The sequence below is a fragment of the Zonotrichia albicollis genome, chromosome 14 (genome assembly GCF_047830755.1).
Source record: "Zonotrichia albicollis isolate bZonAlb1 chromosome 14, bZonAlb1.hap1, whole genome shotgun sequence".
NCBI classification, from domain to species: domain Eukaryota; kingdom Metazoa; phylum Chordata; class Aves; order Passeriformes; family Passerellidae; genus Zonotrichia; species Zonotrichia albicollis.
In genome coordinates, this window is record NC_133832.1 from 1,464,280 (window position 1) to 1,482,699 (window position 18,420).

Here is an 18,420-nt window from a genome sequence, read left to right on the forward strand (position 1 = left end):
CTGCAGGTTCACAACACTTTTCCCTACCACACATCCAGCCCCTGGAAGGGGCTGCCTGCTCACATTTCCAAAAACCCATCTTGGCTCAGCCAGGGCCATCTAAGGGGAACTAAACCCCAGTGCAAAGGTGGGGAGCTGCCAGGTTTTCCCAGCTGGGGAACAGCATCAGCCCAGTATCCTCACCAGTCCCATTCCAGCAATCCCCAGTCCCTTCCCCACTGCCACCACCCTCCCGCCCCTTCCCAGCCACAGACACAGCTTGGGGCATGGGTATATATAAAAAGTAGAGTTTATTGCCATTTCTATCTAGATTTACACAACAGTGTCACCACTTCTGACATCAAAAGCAATGTCCCATCACATCCCAGAGAACGGGCCAGGGACAGAGGGGAGCCCAGGAACACGGGCTGGCTCCTCCACCCCGGTGGGTTAGAGCACAACCTGCCTTGTGGCTCTGCCCAGTGCTCAGTCCAGATCCTCCCAGCGCTGTCGCACGGTTCTGTCAGGCAGGATGCCAGAGAGGAGTGAATCTGCCCCCTCCTTGATGCCACTCACAATAGCTGGCTGTCCACTGCCAGGTGCTCACCATCCCAGTCTGCCTTCAAATGCCCCAGATGTTGAGATGGGCATGGCTGACCCAGAGCGGGCACCCCACAGCCTCACAGGCACCTCGTGCACATGTTTATACATAGATACAGCTACAGAAGATGCCCAAACTAACAAAACAAGCTTTTTTTCCTTGTAATCTTCACACTGCTGTGCGTTCCGCCACGGTCTACGCTGCAGCTGCCACCCCTGGTGCTGCTCAGTCTGGGTTGGGTTCCAGCAGGCTCCTGGGTGGCTCACGGGACACATCTGCTTTGCTCACTAAACATGGATTTCCCTCCAATGCCAGGCTTTGCCAGAAAGAGACACCCCCTGCAGAATGCAACCACGGCCTGGGGCCTGGCGTGCGCTCCTTCCAACCGCAGGTTACCGTCATGGTGCCAAAGACTGCCCATGCCTGCTGGGACAGGCACCCCAGATCTCCTCCTGGCACCTGGGGGGCGGCTGGATGGGGAGGGGGGGCCAGCTGCCCCTGTCCTCCTCGCAGAAGAGCATCCTCATGACGGAGATGGCCACTGGCTCTGTGGGCTGGCCAGGGCTGCCCGAGGGGCACGGCGCAGTGCCAGGGTCTGGCAGTCCTTCGTGTGAGATGAAGGTGGAAACGATTTTGCAGGAGATTAAGTAGAAAGAGTTCTGTGGCTCTGCCCACCCCGAGGACAGAGCCACCTTACACCGCAGAGCCCCCGGAGTGCTGAGCCGGGGCAGCCACCCCGGGGCTCTGCTCCTCGGGGCACAGCACCTCTGCCGGGAGCCGCGACTGGAACTTCTCCAGCTGCTCAGGACTGGCCAGGGTCTTCAGGAGGCTGTTCTCACGCTCCAGCTGGGAGTTTTTCTCCAACAGTTCCTTGATTTGCTCTTTCAGGACCTCCACTTCCTCCCGTACGGCATACATTAGATGATTTTTCACAAGATCCTGCAAAAGGCCAAGGAAGAGACCAATTAATGGAGAGTTAATGCTCAGAGGGTTGATCCCTTCTGTTCCCAAGTGCTGGGACAAATGCCAAATGGTGCAGAAGCTTTTCTCAAGGACCATCCCTCCCCACCCCACTGCACTCTCGGAACCCTGGCCAGGGCTTGGTGCTCATCCAGCATAGCTCCCTCAGCCGCCATCTCTTTGGTCTCTCTGCATCCAGAGGCACTTTCCAGCCCCCTCACCTACTCCGGCATTTGGGGGGCTGAAGCTCCCGAGCACCCAGGGAACGGGAACCCGGCTCGGGCAAGCCCAGACCCCGAAAGTTCCCCTGCACGTCCACCCTCGCTGCCGGCGCACTGCGGAGCCGCTGGAGCCAATGAGCTTCGCGGCGGTCGCAGACAAAGAGGAGCTCAGCCTGGCAGCGCCATGGGGAGTGGGGACCCCCGTGGGCAGAGGGACCCCCACCCTGGGCCGAGCACCCCCCCCGGGAGCGGGAAGATCATCCCCGTGCACAGCACCCGCGGGGTGGCGGGCAAGGTGCGGGGAGAAAGGGGCAGAGCTGCAGCTCACCATCGCCTGCTCGATCTTGTTGTCAATGGCCACCACGCTGGCTCCGGAGGCGCTGGAAGAGAGCGAGAGGCCGAGGGTCAGCACCGAAATCCTCCCTTCCCCGGGGGTCCGTGCATCCGCGACACCTCGCCCCCAACCAGCGGATCGGGGCGTCCTCCTCCCCAAGGGAATTCCTTAATTCAGGCACCGGTCGCGTATGTCCTTTGCTCCCGGAGTAGCGATGCCCCCCCACCTCATCCCCGGGGGTCGCAGCAGCACCCTCGGGCACTGGGACGCCCCTTCCCCCAGATCTCCGTGGCGAATGGCGGGGACGCAGGGCGCACCGGGGCCGCCCCTACCTGTTGTCGAGCTTCACGGAGACTACATCCCCCCCGAGCAGGGAGGAGAAGAAGGAGATGGAGAAGTTGTGGAGCTGGTAGACAGCCACCTCCATGGGGGACTGGTACATGCCGGTGCTCATAGCTGCGGGCGCAGGGACACACACTCGCACAGACGGAGCAAAACGCACTGCCAGGGCCTCTCCGCCGCCCTCGCTTATACTGGCGGCGCCCGCCCTGCCGGGAGGGGCGAACGCGGCGGAGACCGCCCGCTGCCCGCAGCGCCGCGCCGGGGGCTGCGCCGGTACTGCCCCCTACTGCCCCCGTACTGCCCCCGGTGCGGCACACTGCCCCTCAGTCCTGCCCCCTCACCCCGCTACTGCCCCTCAGTCCTGTCCCCTCACCCCGCTACTGCCCCTCAGTACTGCACCTCTCTGCAGCCCCTCCGCCCCTTCCAGTTCAACCACAGCACAGCGCCGTCCCAGCGCAAGGACCCCGCGCTTCAGCACCGTCCCCCAATCTGCACCCCCATTCCACACCTCTCGTCTGTTGCAAGCAGAGTCCTGGGACCCCCGGCACCCCTCGTACAACCCCCCAAGGCCACAAGCCTCAGCATCCCATTCCTGTGCTCCTGGGCACCCAGGACGGGGATTCGGTCGTGGGGACACATGCATCTGCCTGGGGGCCGGGAGAAGGGGTGAACCTGGTCTGCATAGGGAGATGCAGCCTGCAGGTCCCGCACAGTAAGGCCCCGTGACTGTGAAAGAGAGGCAGGAGGGAAAGGGGAGCCATGGGCATTCAAAACAGAACACGGGTGGCAAAATAGAAACGTGAGTGAAAAACAGAAAGGGGCTGCTAAAAACTGTGGTGAATAAGAGAAACAGGTATGTAAAACAAACGGAAACATGAGGGACAAACAAGAGAAACGAGAGCAGAAAAACAACCCAGGCGTAAAAAACAACTCCAGGAGGAAAAATGAAAGCCTGCACGTAGAGAAAACCCGGGATGCAGAACCAACCCAGGGTATACAGAACACGCCCTGAAGTTGCAGAACAACAGCTGCGGAGCGCAGAACAGCCCCCAGATACAGAACAAAGCAGAGGTACAAAACGAACTCGGGGTACAGGGCAAAACAACCCCACGGTGCAGAGCCAAGCCTGTGTGCAGAACAAGAAATCTACGGTGCAACAGATTGACCTTGGTTGCACAACAAATTCGGGCTACAGAACAACACGCCCTGGGTGCAGAACAACAACTAAGGGATGCAGAGCACACCTGGGGTCCAGAACAAAATCGGGCTCCGAAACAAACTCGGGAGCACCAAACACCACCAGCCCCGGGTGTCAGAACAGTCCGGGGTCACAGAACAGCGACCCGGGGCGGGGCGGCCGCGCGGAGCCCCGAGCGCTCCGGGCACCGAGCGCGCCCTCGGCCCGGCGGCCCCGCCCAGCGTTGCATAACCGGGCTGCGGGAGGGCGCCCCCCGGCGGGCACGGCCGGCACTGCAGCGGCTGGGGCGGGCTCCGCAAGGCTGAGCCGAGCGGCGTCCCCGTGCGCGCGCCCTGCCGTCCCCGTGCGCGCGCCCTGCCGTGTGCACGACGGGTCCTTCCCGCGTTCACAGATAGATTTATACATAGAGCAAGTGTGTCTCCTCCGAGAAGTGGAAGCAGCGCCCCTAAAACGCCCCCAGCACCCTAGGGGCTGGGGTGGCACTGCCCACCCCGTGCTGCCGCCACTGCCCTTGGCTGCCCACTTATCTTTGCCATCTGGATCTGGGGGGACTTTGCTCAGTGGTTGCCTGCTGCCCCTGACCCCGGGGCCTCATTCCCTGCTGGGCATGGCGAGGCTGATGCTGGATGACAGACCCCACACACGGCACAGTATCCAAGAAAGAGTTAGTGCTGGCAGGGCATGTGCACTCCAGGGATGCTGCAAAGGACACTCAGCCCCCCAATCCAGGGGGCACTGAATATAGCTGGCACTTGGCTGTTGGGAGAGGCCAAGGAACCCTGACTTGTGGGTGTGCTGCTGTGCCCCTTCCTCAAGCAGGGAGGGAGAGCAGAGTGGAATTTCCCCATCAGAAAGGGAAACTGAGGCACAGCGCAGCACACCTGCTGCTGGGAGCACGACCTAGCCAGGCAGCTCCCCACAAACCCCATCTCACGGCAGAGTGAGGATGCTGTGCCATCTGTGAACTGCAGCCAGGGCATATGTGGGTGCCCTGGGACATGCAGGTTTGATGTGGGGATGTGAGAAAGCATTTTCTGCCTGGTGGGCCCATCTGGGACCTGGGGGAGGTATTATGCACATCCCCCTGTGTCAGCACTACTCCGGCCCCTGCAGAGCTGCTGTGCAGGGGCTGAGCAGGGTGCTGGCACTGAAGAGAGTAGGCAGGTCTCTGTCCCCCAGGCCCCGAGGCTGGCCTGTGCTCCTCCCCTCACCCACACCAGGCCCGACTTACCAGTCCCTCCGTCTGAAGAGGCTCGGGGAGTACGGTGGCTGGAAGGCCATGCCACCCCTGACCCTGCTCCAGCCCCTCTGCTCCAGATGCTGGCTCTGCCTGTGGCTGCGTCCCCCCAGCTCGCAGTGGCAGAGACAGCCTGGGTGTTGGCTGCATCCAGGGGCTCCAGCCACAGGGTAAACACGCTGGGAGATGACCTCAGCTGCACTCAATTGGCCCTTTCAAGGCCAATGGCCAGTGTGCCATCCCGAGCTGCGCGGGTGCCCCCCTCCCTGGGGAGATGAAAGGCCTCTGTGTGCACTTGTCCCCAGAGTGGCTGGTGGTGGGCTTGGTGGCAGCCCCTGGAACACAGATTTTTCCCCCCGCTGGGACAAGTCCAGACCACCCACACCAGGGGTCCTGTGAACTGAGTTTGCCACGGCAGCTCATGAAGCGTGCTGCTTTCACTGGGAAGAAGACAGGAGAGATGGGGAGAGCATTTTCTCCTACAGTTGTGCCACCTCCTGTCTTCTGCAGAGAGCTGTCAACAGCAGGGAGATGGGGTGGCTGGAGCCCAGCCTGCCCCAGCCCTGGCAGCTGTGCCTCTGTCTTACACCTCGGGCAATATTGCCCCCCAGTCCTGGTTCAGCCTCCTTCCCAAAGGAAGCCCTAAATCATGAGTGGCAGGGACCGAGGGCTCCAGAGCCGGCACACCAGAGCCTGCCTGGCGGTCCTTGTCTCACAGCTTGAAGTTCCTGGTCCCTGCCTGGTATCTTTCTGATGCAGCACTCAGGCACCAAGGACTGAGAAAAACCCCCGGATATTTCTGCCGCTACTGGAGGGCAGCTAGAAAATGCTTTGTGGGAGATTGCTTCAGCTCTGCCACCTCCAATATTTTTCCCATGGAGCTGGAACTACTGCAAAAATAAACTGGACTAAGTCACTGATTTCCCTGCAGTCCTGCTGGGTATTTCCACCCAGCACTGCTCAGGGCATGGGTTCCTCACTTAGGCTGGGCAGGATCTGTTGGCCTTCGAGAGGCCGCAGCAAGGGATGCTCTGGAGGATGAAGAAGCAGAAGTTTCTTTCCTGGCATTCAGTTAAATGTGGGATCCCTATGCAGGCGAGCAGGCTGGGCAGGGGGCTGCAGCCCCCTCGCAGCCCCACACCTCACGAGGGGGCTCCTGAGCGTGCAGTGGGGTGCACACAACCAGGGTGCACCTTGCAGCTCCTACAAGCAAGTGCTGCCTGCACATGTGCGTGCACACACACCACAGCCACACACCCACGTCCCCTGCATGCACATGTGTGTGTGCAGCCCACACGAGCGTGTGCTCTGCACACAGGGGCACTCCCTGCACATGCATGTGCACCTTGGTGCACCCTGCTTGCACACATGTGCGAGCATGTTAGTTTAGTACCTGGAGCTGATGATCTTGAAGGTCTTTTCTGACCTGTGACTCTGTGACTCTGTGACTCTGTGACACGCACTTTGTGCTGCTGTTCTGCGCGAAGATGCACGAGTGCTGCTGGCACCCCCTGCACACGCTGCCCTGACTAACAGTGATGCCCAGCCCTGCCTGCACACCCTGCCAGCGGCACAGGGCACAGCGGGAGGGCACCCCCAGCGCTCAGGTATCACCTGCAGCCCTGCTGCCACCTCCACAGTGTGAGCAGCAGCTCCCAGCTCTCTCCAGGAGCTCCTCTGAGCTGCCCCAATGCCCCCACAGCAGCAGGGTCCTACACGGGGCTCCAGCTGCACCCCAAGTGCTGGGGGGGGCCCTTTCCTAGCACACCACAGCCCTGGCCTTGCCAGGCTGCTATCAACCACCTCCTCTCCAATCACCTGCTCCTGCTTCTCCAAGCACAGCAGGGCGGGCAACACCCACCTTGCTCTTCCCAAGGAGCAGGTCACCATGGACTCCCAGTTACCCTACGGCACCAGTGATGGGCGCTTGGAGCAGGCTGGGCAAGAGGGGCCAGTGGTGGGAAGTGCATCCCTGAGGCAGCAGCATGGCAGCTCCTGCATCTGCACACAGTGACAGGAGGTTCATCAGGCTGGGCCTGGCTCGTGCCTGTGGTTATTTTGGTAACAGTGACAGCAGCCGCAATACAGGGCAGTTGTGACACTAACTGTTGTGCTCTCTGGGGAAAAAAAAGCACCCACAGTTGTCATCAAGCAGTGAGGAGAGGTGGTGACACCAGCCAATGATGATATCACCCCAGCAGTGGCCCTGAAGGACACCCCAAAGCTGGCAGCAGCCCCTCAGCCCTTACACAGCCGGTGCCTCAGCCCAGAAGGTGCCAGCCCCGCTACTGGGTGACATAAAGTGACAACCCCCTCCTCAGCAATGGGACTTGGAGCTCTGCAGCCACCACAGAGCTCCGCCAGGCTGGAGCAAGGGGTGACAGGGAGGAGGACGAGGGGATTATCTCTTGCTGCCTGGCATCCTGCAGCTGCACAGTGCTGTGGGTCAGGGGACATGCCCTCCCCTCACAGCCCTGGGGACAAGCTGTGCTTTTGTACTGAGCCCCGTGTGTTGGACCTGCTCCAGGCACTGCAGAGCCACACACCGAAGGATGCTCCTGTCCTGGTAGTGGCCAATGGAGCTGGAGGGGTGGCTGGGGCATCAGGAGCAGCCCTGGCTCCCCAGACTTGGCTCTCCCCCTGCTCCAGGCTGTGCTCGTGGCTCCGTGGCACTTTTCCTGGCTTGCTCTCTCCCAAGGACTCAGCTCAATGGGAGGAAGGCCCTTAGAGGGTCTGAGGCGTGGGAAATGTTTATAGCCTGGCCTCAGAGACACTGGAGAGCAAACTGGGAAAGGCGCAGAGCCAAGGCTGCCCAGGCTGCTCTGCAGAGCCAGATCTCCTGCTCCAAGGGTCAGAGCAGAGTGGGAGAGGAAAAGCTACTGCTTGCAAACACAGCTAAGAAAACTCTGCCTGTCAAAGCCCCAAATCCTGCAACGATGGTGGTACCAGCCAAGGGACTGGGAATGCCAGCACCAGGGCATCCCTACCGTGCCCTGCAGGAACGGGGGAAGTGTGGTTGGGGACACTGGTGATGGCTGGGGCCGGTGGGTGCCTCTGGCAGGAAGGGCTGGCTGTGCGACAGGGCCGAGGAGCTCCAGGTCTTGCCCAGCAGCTCCATCCTGGTTCTGGGAAAGGAGAGGTAGTGCGAGGGGCTGCCCAAGGGCAAACAGGCAGCTGAGTCTGCCGTGGAATCCCAGGATCCTGAACAGCAACTGCCTGCCCTGTGGCACTGGCGTGGGGCTTTTGTGCCAGTCCCAAGGGCTGTGGGCCTAGCACTGCCAGAGCACACCGGTTGTCCAGATCTTGGTTTCCTCCTCCTGGGCATTCCCTGGCTGAGCTGCTCCCTGAGGCCTGGGACTACCCTCCAGCTCAGCTGGTGCCTCCCAGGAACTGTGTGAGACACACAGAAGCCCCATGCAACCAGGAGCCCTGTGACATGGGGACCCAGGTCATACCCATCAGAGCCTTGGAGGGGTCACAAATCCCCCAGCTCAGGGCACGTGCTGCTCCAGAACAGCAGGTAACCACTCCTGGGCACACCTGGACGTGCTTGGGCAAGGATGCACCCCCTGCCTGCAGAGCTGGTGCTGGTGGCCTTGCCTGGCCCCAGTCCTAAGCCAGGGCACACCAGAGTCACGTGCGGCCCATACAGGGGTGCGGCCATGCTGGGGAAGCCCAGAGATGGTTTCAGTCAGGGAAGGCTAGAGGAAAGCTACCCTTGGGAAGGCTGACAGGGAACATGTCCTCCTTCCCTTCATGCCCAATGGAGGCAGAGTGAGCTCTGTGGCCATGGGCTGGGGACACGGGTGACCCACCCCACCAGGCAGCAGGCATGGGCAGGGATTGTGGTGTGGAGACTCCTCCAACCTGTCAGGCTGGAGGCAGTGTGGGGTGGTGGAAGGAGCCCTGGTAGGCTCCTGTGTCCAGCTGTGGGGCTGACTGCTTCCTCTGATAAAGGTACTTGGCTGTACTCCCAGTTCTGTTTTTTTCTAGCATGCGAGTGCACACCCTCAAGCCAGCCTGCTGAGAGCTGCAATTTTTCTTTAACTTTGTCTCTAGACCCTCTTCTTCCGCCTGTGCCCCTAGCAGGAGTTGCCTCCCAGCAGTAGTGTGAGGAGGGGAGGTAGAGAGGACCCAGTTTCAGACACGTTGGAAGCCCTAGAGGACTCAGTTCCCTTCTCACCATGTTGGAAGCCCCCAGAATCACAGCTTCCCCAGGCATGCTGGTATAGGAGAGGAAGAGGAAAAAAGGCTCATTGGGTTGTTACCAGCCCTGGATCCTGTGGCCAAACATCCTACCTTGCTGGTGTTTGTCAACACCAGCCCCGTGCTGCTACTGCCAAGCCAGTGCAGACACCCCGGTGGGTACCCTGCCAGGGACTGTGGGGCACCCTTGCACCTCACTGCTCCCCCCAAAGGGTCCCACAGCTGCCAAGTGCTGAGGTGAGAGTGCCAGGCATGGCACAGCCCAGTGAAAACCCTGCAGCTTTCTCTGAGCACCACGCCAGCTGTTGGGGCAGTGCAGCTAACCTCCACCATGCTACCAGCTCCCATGGACCAGGGATGCCCAGCCCCAGGGAGGATTGCAGGCTGAACCCTTGGCAGAGCTTTAATCCACAAATCTGTCTGCAGAGCAAAGTGTTTCACACCCAGGGGCCGGGCTGGAGTGCTGTCACTGAACTCAGTGTTATCGCTCCCTGCCTACCTGTGCCCTGCCCCGGCGCTCCTGCCAGCCACGGCTCTGAACTCAGACCTGTCCTTGCTTTTGAGCTTACTGGGTCATGCAGGAGAGCCCCAGCTGCATCACCTCCATGTTCTGGGTGCTCTTTTTGGGTCCACTTTCAGGGCAGTGGGGATAGAGCACAGGTGGCTGCAGCACTGAAGGCACCTCCCACAGCACGGGGGCTGGCGGTGCCCTCGCACCCCACAGCAGGCACGCAGGGGCTGCCAACCCGGGCTCTGCCCCCCAGCCCCTCCTTCAGCTCTGCAGGGATCCTCAGCCCAGAGAGGAACCCCAAAGCTGGGCCTCTGGCATCCTCCAAAAACAATCCCAGGCCCCTTTTCAGGCAGGAGCAGGCGCTCCAGAGCCCTGCTAGGTGCTGGCAGCTGCTGCCCTGCGGCGTGCAGGAGTGCCCGCTCACTAATTGGGAGGCAGCTCGTTATGTAATGAGGACGGAGGCAGGGGAGCTGCGAGAGCTGTGCAGCACACCCCACGCTACCCAAATCTGCTCTTCCAGCCCAGAATAAGCCCTGTTTATGGAACCCCTCAAGCCCTTCTCTGGCCCTTTCCACAGGTGCTGGAGCCTGGTGCTCTCCTGCCTGGCCCAGCGCTCGAGGGGAGCCCCAGCAGGAGCCCCAGCAGCCCCTCAATAGCCGAGGGCGAGCGGGACCCCAGCCCCGCAGAGCTGAGCCGGCTGGGGCAGGGGAGCTGAGCTCGGCTGGCACCCACAGCAGGTCAGGCAAGGACACGGAGGGCAGCACGGCTTCAGCAGAGACAGTTATTAATACCCTGCCTGGCCTTTGCGTGGAATCCTGGGCATTTCAAATCAGGACCTTCACTGAAACCCTGCCGTCACTGACATTTCAGAACAATAACAACGTGAAAGACAATCGGTTCCTGGCAGGATTTATACCTGTGGTGCTGCCGAGGCTCTCTGTGTGCCCAACCTCAGCAGCCAGCCATCACCTCGCTTGTGCCAACCCTTAGGAACAGCCTGAGAACACCCCCTGCCTCCAAACTACCCGGAGCAGTCCTGCTCCTTGTCACAGGCATATCACTGTGATGGTCTCACTAAAGGACATGGAAACGTCTTGTCCTGCCCCATGGCATCTACCACCCTCTGCCAATCTGGACAGAGCTGCCATCCCCAGGGAACTGCAGGTGAGGCAAGGACTGGATCCCACCCTGATCCTGGAGTCTGAAGGGCCCAGAGTTTCTTCTCTGCCACTAGAGTTGTTCTGCAGCAAAAGCCCCCTCAAATATATATATAAAAACTCAGCACACAGACAGAGGATGATGTCCTGTCCCAAAGCCAGCCACGCTCAGCACCTGGATAAATATAGCTCAGAGCTCATTTGCAAAGCATCGGGATGGGTTGTAGCCTCTCTCGCCTCTCCAGCCCTCTTCCCCCAACACACACCCTGGGGTAAAGTTGGAGATGATGACCTCAGGAGTCTTTTCCAACCTAATGGGTTCTGTGATTCTCTGCCCTCTACCAACAGGGCCTCAGTCCTTCCCAAGGGCAGGATCCACCTGGAGCGTCACTGGCCTTGGCAGTCCACATAAAGCACACGGACCCATACACGGTCACGTCCCCTGGGCACACACACAGCTGCCAGGCTCTGACAACATATATCCCAAGCCTTTCCAAGCCCTTTGGTCCCATGCAGGTCACGATGCTCCCCCAAAGTACAGAGTCAGCTTTAACCCTCTTTGTGCTGGGCAGTGGCCAAGGAAGTGGCGTCAGGTCCCAGCACAGACTGTCCAGGATCAGGCTGTGTCTCACCAGGAAAGGATAATGTGATGCTGGAGAGAGGAGGCATGATGCTGGGATCAGGGCAGAGCCCTGCAGCCTCCTTCAGCTCCAACCTCTTCCTCATCTTTACAGTTCAAAGCTGGAAAAAATCCTGTCCAGCCTTTTCCCCATAGAGCCATGCTGTCATCCCTGCCTCACCTTGGGACAGCTACTTCTGCCTGTGCAGAGCCAAATGCCTGCCCTAGCAGATGGGTAGTGCTGGAGAATCCCCAGAGAACCAAGATGACAGGCTGCTGGGAAGCTGACGTTGGCATCACCAGACTGGCTCAGCTGTGCCAGCCCCCTTGGCCATAGCCTTGTGGTCAGGGGGAAATGATTCCCTCCCAAGGGGCTGGAGGGGCTCAGCATGGCTCTCCTGTGCTCCAGAGAGTGCTGAGAATATCTTTCTGGAGGGAGCTGGGTCTTGCAGGAGCAGGCAGGGACGGGCATGGTGCATGGCATGGCACAGGCTGCTGCCATGCCAACTCAGTGTGCTGTGGCACAGCCCTTGTGGGCCTGGTCTGCTGGGCTGTGGGGTGGGGGTCCCAAGGTATTGAGATGCCCATGATGGAGACCAAGCTGAGCCAGCTGCCTGCCTGACATCTTCCCGAGGGTGGCAGCATTTGGGTATGCCAAAGTAAGCACCTCCCAGCAGTACAAGCTACTCCCTGCCACTGAAACAACATCTCCCCAGCACCTCAGTGGTGTGCAAGGCTTGCAACCAACACTGCAGACCACAGGTCAGGCCATGTGCATCTCTGTCATGTGGGAACAAAGCAAAGAAAGCCCTGGTGCATGGCTCTGGAGGGCATGGGGACCCTCCTGGCCCCCTCCATGGCAGAGCTCAGAGCTGTCCCAGGGCCAGAAGAAGGAGAGTAGCACAGCTTGGTCCTACACCCACACCTCTCTCATGCTCACTCATGGCCCCTCTCCCCATCAATGTGTCCTTGTTGCTTCAGCCCACTCAACCAGCTGGAATGCTTGACCTGGCCCTGCCACCTCGGGATGCCCTTTATGGCCTGGCTCCTCTCCTCCTGCATTGCTGCTGCAAAGTGACACCCAACAGACAGGAACAAGTGGTGCTGTGACACAAATGCCATGCTGGTACTGCTGCCCTGGCAGCTCTTGCTTGCTGGCCTGCCCTTACATTGGGAAAGGCAGTGCTGCCCTTGCTTTGCCCAAATTCGTGCTTCCCCCACCCCTCACACAGAGCTTCCTGGCCTCCCCGTGACTCCCATGGCTTGCCCAGGCCTGGGAGAAAGTCACCCTCAGCTGCTTTCATGGCTCAGACCAAAGGATGGGTCACAGCCCAACCTGTTGGATTGGGCAGCAGCTCTGGCAGTGCCTACAGATGCTCTGGCTATGCAGAGGTGTCCCCTCACAGCCTGGAGCAGGATGGGCACAGGCTGGCCAGGCTGCCAGGTGTTGCCTAGGAGTGGCTGGTGTGTACCTCCTCTTCCCACCCAGAGCCAGGCAGGTTCCGCCTGGATCACAGGCTAGCACACACCCAGGGGGCTGCTTCCCTGCAGGGCCAACCTCCTCCCAACCCCCTGGCTCCCCTCAGCCACCTGGCCCAGGAAAAGGTGCCATGGGGTCATGGGCCTGCTCCCCTGGCCTACACTCAGTTGGGCTTTTGTTTGGGTCTGGGATAACGTTGGCATTACAAAGGGATGGCAAAGAGGCATTACAGAGGGACAGCTTTCTGCCCACTTCACTGGCACCTGCAGGGAGAAGGTGTGCCCAGCCAGGGTGGTGGCAGCTGCCCTCCCTGTACCTGGTGCTTCCATGGGAGCACGGTCCCTCGGCACTGCTGAGACTTCCCTGGAAAGCAGTTTGTGATGCCCTGTGTGAGGACACGGTGGGGAGAAGCCCTTTCTGCACAGGATCCTCTGCACTCCTGAAACAGCAGGGCTTTCCGCAGGAGCATGAGCCCTGGAGGCAATTGGCCCAGAGCATGCCTTCCTTGTGCATCCCTAACAATATTCCTGCTGTGAGCAAAGGGTATGGAGAGCCTGGCAGGAACCACCCAGCCAGAGAAACCCCCAGAGACAGGTTAAACATGCTGAAATGTGTGTTGTCTGAGAAGCCCAGCACTGATCTGACTCTAACTGAGTTGTCTCCAGCCAGGCCCAGAGCCAGACTCAACTCTGGGTTTAGGATCTTGGGCATCCCATGCTGTCCTGGACGTCAGCTACATACGAGGATGTGTATTCACACATCTTTCCCCTCCTCCTGTGCTGCTGCAGGAGCACATCAGCCAAAACAATGGGCACCAAATGGTTTGGGTTCCCTGGTGCCAGCAGCAGGGTGCCCTTATCAGGCATCGGGGTGTTCCTCTGGCACCCACAATCCTCCGCTGCATATGCTATCTCCTCTTGGATGTGTTGGCTCATTCCCCAGAAGGAGAAAGTTCAGGCTGGAGCAAAACAACTGCAAACACAGGTGTGGGCACACCTAGCTCCAGTGCCTGGGGCCATGCAGCCAGCTCCCCCGTGCTGTGCCACCTAGGGGTGGCGGGGGATCACCCAGGCAGCCTCCGCACCGAGGTGCCCGGACACCAGGCATGACAGAGGGACACAGCTTTGCACCACAGCACAGCACAGCCCATGACAAACACAATGCATGGAGCTTCATCACACAACAGGGCATGGAAGACAGGCAGCAAGCAATCCTAAGGCACACTGACAGCGAGAAATCCCTGTCCCTTGGCATCTCTGCTCACTCCCTGCCTCACCAGGAGCACCACAGGTGCTGCTCCAGTAGCGATGAGTTTGAAAGCAGCCTGCAGTGCCCGTATCAGTGGCCTCTGGCCCATAGGCACTGTCACCGACTGCCCCAGCAAGCCGTCCAGGTGCTTGGCCCTGACCCCAGCCCTGGTAGCCCGTGCTGGGGACAAGGTCTTGCTTCCCCCTTCACCCCCGGTGCCAACTTGCTGCAGCCTCCCGGGGAGGAGGGGAACCTCTCGCTCCTGTTCCTTCTCAGCGGGGCAGGTTCGCTGCTCCCCGTCCGGGCCAGGCACCAGCGCCTTGGCAGGTGTCCCAGCTCCTCCCTTCCCACCTGAGCGGCAGCTCGGCGTTATGTAAGTGCAGGAAGAGCAGGGCCGGCTCGAGGCAGCAGCTCTCGGCGTCAGACGCTGCTGGGCGAGGAGGCGGGAGCGCGCCGGGGCGGCTCACACGCGTGGGGCAGCCACGTGTGAGCCCACCCGCTGCCGCGCAGCCCGGGAGCGCGCCCACGCCGCGTGTGCTGGGAAGGGGATGCTGAGGTGTCTCTGAACGCCTGGGTGCCGCTCCCCGTGCGCAGCACCCACCCATGGCGGAGCAGCAAGCCCCAGAGCCGCTGCCCGCCGTGCCAGCCAGGCAAACATCTGTACCCGAGGCACCGATGGGCCACAGGTCTCCTCAGGGTAGTGGATGGGTCCCACCTGCTGAAGACACTGGAAGTCTCGGGCACCTGCGGCACTACTGGCACAGCTCAGCTCTCTCGGGCTGAACTGGGGAGCCCCAGACCTGCTAGCCCTCACACAGGCTGCTCCCACACAGAGTGTCACCAGAGCCAGCCCCACACGGCGCCAGTGCAGGACCTGAGACAGCTCTGTCCACTCCTCCGCTCTGGGGTTCACCTCATCAGGGCTGGGGAGCCTCCGGAGTGGCAGCCCCCAGGACCCCCCGTTCAGCCTCCTCTGTTCTCACTGCTAGAGGAGGGAGCAGGGCAGACCCCGCAGTTCTGCCTCCTCGGTCTGCCGGGGGATGGATGGGAGCAGCCCGAGCACGTTCAGCTGGGGGACACAGGCAGCCTGCCCAGAGCAACCCCGAGACCAGCTCGGGCAGGGCAGAGCCACTTTCCAGGCACGGGAAGCACCACTCCAGGCCAAACCTGTGTCCACTCCGGGGAGGGCCAGGGTAGCTGCTGAAAGGACAGGAGCTGGCACTGGGACTCTGAGACTCCCTACCCAGGCTCTCAGTGACACTCAAGATGGCTTTCGAGGCAGCACAGCTGCTTCCCAAGGAACCTGCTGCGCTCTCCACGCAGGATGGGGCCGATGCCTGTCTGTCGCTGGACACTATCCATGCCCCTGCGGGCACTGTCTGTGTGGACAGAGGTAGCCAGGGAGATGAGCACACGGTCCAGCGGCCAAGACACACAGCTGGGGGCTGTTGTCACTGCCCGGCAGACACAGGGCACCACAAGACAGGCACGGCAGAGCAAAGCCACCCGGACCCGCACCCGGGGATGGGCTGGCACCACGCACGGACTCCGTGCCAGACGCGGCCTCTCCCCACCCAGATTCCACCGCCGCCGACACCCCCGAGCCCCGGGGTCACACGAGTCCCCTTCTCTTGCCAGTTCCGAGCCCGCTGCCCCGGGGCACCCGGCCCCCGGCAGCTCCCGGGCTCCTGGCGGTGACACCCACCTGTGGAAGAGGAGGAGGATGGAGAGCAGGGTCTGGTCGATATTCCTGTTGCAGATACCCTGGTTGAAGAGGTAGCAGGGGTCCCGCACGACGGGTTCCAGCGAGTCCTGGCGCATGATGGAGCTCAGCTTGTCGGTGTTGAGGTTCTGTCGGACCAGCTGCTCCCGCAGCTGCCGGAAGCTGCTCACGGTGGGGCTGCCCGGGTTGTTGTTCTCGCCCCCGGCCCCCTCCTCCAGCCCGCTCCGGTTGGCCAGATCCAGGCAGCAACTGCAGCAGTCCAGCCCCACGGGCGACCGGCACTCCTCCGTGGGCGACGAGGACATCCCGGGGGGCCCCGTGCCTGGCCACGGCGGCGGCGCCGGGGCCGCTCCCGGGGCCGCGGAGGGCGAGCGGCTGCAGGACGTGCCCGGTGCCGAGCGCCGCGAGCGGCCCCCGCCCGCCCCGTCCCCGTTCCGCCCGCCCCGGTCCCGCCCCGGCTCCGCTCCGCCCCGCCCCCGCTCCGCCCCGGCCCCGTTCCGCCCGCCCCGGCCCCGCCCCGGCTCCGCCCCGGCCCCGTTCCGCCCGCCCCGGTTCCTCCCCGTCCCCGTTCCGCCCGCCCCGGTTCCGCCCTGGCCCGGCCCCGCGCATCCTGCCTCCGCTCCGCTCCGCTCCGCTCCTCGCCGCTCCGCCCCGGCCCCACCGCTCTCCGCCCGCCCCGAGCCGCCGTTCCCCGGCAGCGCACCCACCCCGCGCCTGGGGCCGGGAAAAGCCGGCCAGTTGTAACCTGAGGTGACGTGGGGTGACGAAGGGCCGCCGTGCCCCTTTCCCGGTGGGGATCCTCGCCCCGCTCTGTGCTTTCCGGGGGTGGCCGGGCGCTGAGGACGCTTGCGCTGCCAGCGGCATCACTCCCTGAAGCATTGGTGCGGGCAGCCCGCATGGCCCCGGAGACGGGACAGGAAATAGGAAAAAGGGGACTAGAGGTCCCGAGATGGGAGGAACAGCCAGGAAGGACCTGGCTTCACTGCTGGGAACGTCTGAGAGCTGCCTCGTCCGAGGCCAAGCCAGGCATGAGTGGAACGCACGAAGCCTGGGGGCTGTGGATGTTGGGCACGTTGAGAGTCTCGGCAGATGCCTGGGGGTTGGGGATATGCGAGGGAAAAAGGGACTTCTAGGAGGAGGAGAAGTGGCTTCCTGGCACTGCTGCATCTCAAGATGAACATTTCTGCCACCACTGAACCACACTGGGGGCTAGTGATGAGTGATTGGGGCACATGGTGCTGTCTCCTGGTGGGGCTGGGGTATGGGACAACACCTCAGGGAGGTGGGGACCACTGGCTCAGGACCCTGAGAATGAGATCCGTGAAGGTCACAAGGCTTTGAAGAAGTGCAGAGATGGGGTGAGAGGGAGGCCGCGAGGTTGGGCTGGTGGTCAGTGAGCCCCAGGGACCAGCCCAGGTAGCCCTCACCCTTGAGAGAGATGAGCAGCTGGGAGCAGGTGGGGAAGGGCTGGGCAAGGGTCCAAGGAAGCAGAGCTGCCAAGGGGAGGAGCAGGCAGGCTGGGGAAGCCCGCCATGGGCAGGCAGGATGTAGGGACGGCAGGTGGGTCTGTACAGCAGGGTTGCAAAAGGGCTGGCGGAAGGAGCTGCAGGAAGCAGCAATAGGAGGATTGCAGCATGTCTGAAGGGCACGGGATTGATAAGAGGTAAACCAGGTCAAAATCTGGCCGGGAAAGCCACGAGAGCACTTGAAGAGCAGAGGTCCCGGTGGCAGTGCAGTGCCCACCGGCGTTGTTAACGGGGTAGCTGCTGCCACTGAAGAAGTGGTGGGAGCGTCCAACCAACATTCCTGTTCTCTGCTTAGCATGAAGAAAGAAGATGCATGCCATGAGGATGAAGCAGTTTCCAGGCCATTAGTAACCTGGAGAGTCATGAGATTCCCACATCCACCACAGATCCACAGCTGGGATAGTGGCCACGGCGAACTTGGGCAGGGTTTCCCATGCCAGACCCCATCGGACCTGGCGACCGGCGGGATCCGACTCCCGCTGGAGGTGGCACTAGCCTGGGCTCCAAGTGTGGGCGGGGGAAACTGTCAGCCCTGGAATGATGCTAAAAACAGGTGAATTCCTAAAGGACGGACAACCCACAAGCTGCTCCAGGAGTGTACTCTCCTTCTATGTGCTGGTGGATGCTGAGGGCTGTTTTTGAGGTGCTTCCTCAGCCCTTCCTGTGGGCGATGAGGGAAGGAAGGGAATTGAGTCTTACTCATCTGCCCTGTGGCAGGGGCTAGTGAGAGGGGTTCCTGGTGACCCCATTGTTGCGAGGACCCAGGGAAACAGGAGGGCGCTGAGATTTCTTCCATCCTTTGTGTTTCAGAGAGGCCCCCGCGAGCTGCGCCCCGGGCGGAGCTAAGCCCCACGCCACGCTCCGTGGGTGCGTGCCCGCGGGCCCGCGGGAGGCTGCTGCCATCCCGTGGGCACACAGGGAAGGGCGAGCTCAGGGCTGGCACCCCTTCCTCGGCCCCAGCTCCCCCAGCGGCTCTGCCCCGGGCCCCGACGGTGCTGGAGGTGGCTTCGGCACAGGTCAGTGACTCCTGCAGGCTCCTTGTGCCTTCTCGCCCATGCCCCCTCAGCTGCCCCAGAGC

At 61.7% G+C, this 18,420-nt stretch overlaps 1 protein-coding gene across 2 annotated transcripts; it reads right to left on the reverse strand.

The window, feature by feature from the left end:
- Positions 1-271: 271 nt before the first annotated feature.
- Positions 272-16,262, reverse strand: TSC22D3 (TSC22 domain family member 3). Of its 2 annotated transcripts, none has more exons than XM_014272009.2 (3): positions 15,799-16,262; positions 2,090-2,141; positions 272-1,519 (listed from the first exon to the last, which is right to left on the reverse strand). In XM_014272009.2, the coding sequence occupies exons 1-3, from the start codon at positions 16,119-16,121 to the stop codon at positions 1,274-1,276; spliced, it is 621 nt and encodes a 206-aa protein (XP_014127484.2). In that variant the 5' UTR covers positions 16,122-16,262; the 3' UTR covers positions 272-1,273. The 2 variants fall into 2 exon arrangements, with proteins under 2 accessions (XP_014127484.2, XP_005494021.1); XM_005493964.4 differs by lacking the exon at positions 15,799-16,262 and adding an exon at positions 2,428-2,680.
- Between the last annotated feature and the right edge of the window lie 2,158 nt (positions 16,263-18,420).

Coding starts and splice junctions, on each gene's coding strand:
- TSC22D3 (XM_014272009.2), bottom strand. CDS start 16,121: ATGTCCTCGTCGCCCACGGAGGAGTGCCGGTCGCCCGTGGGGCTGGAC. Junction 2,142..15,798: donor ATCCTCCTCCTCTTCCACAG/GTGGGTGTCACC, acceptor GCTCTCTTCCAG/CGCCTCCGGAGCCAGCGTGG. Junction 1,520..2,089: donor ACAAGATCGAGCAGGCGATG/GTGAGCTGCAGC, acceptor GGCCTTTTGCAG/GATCTTGTGAAAAATCATCT.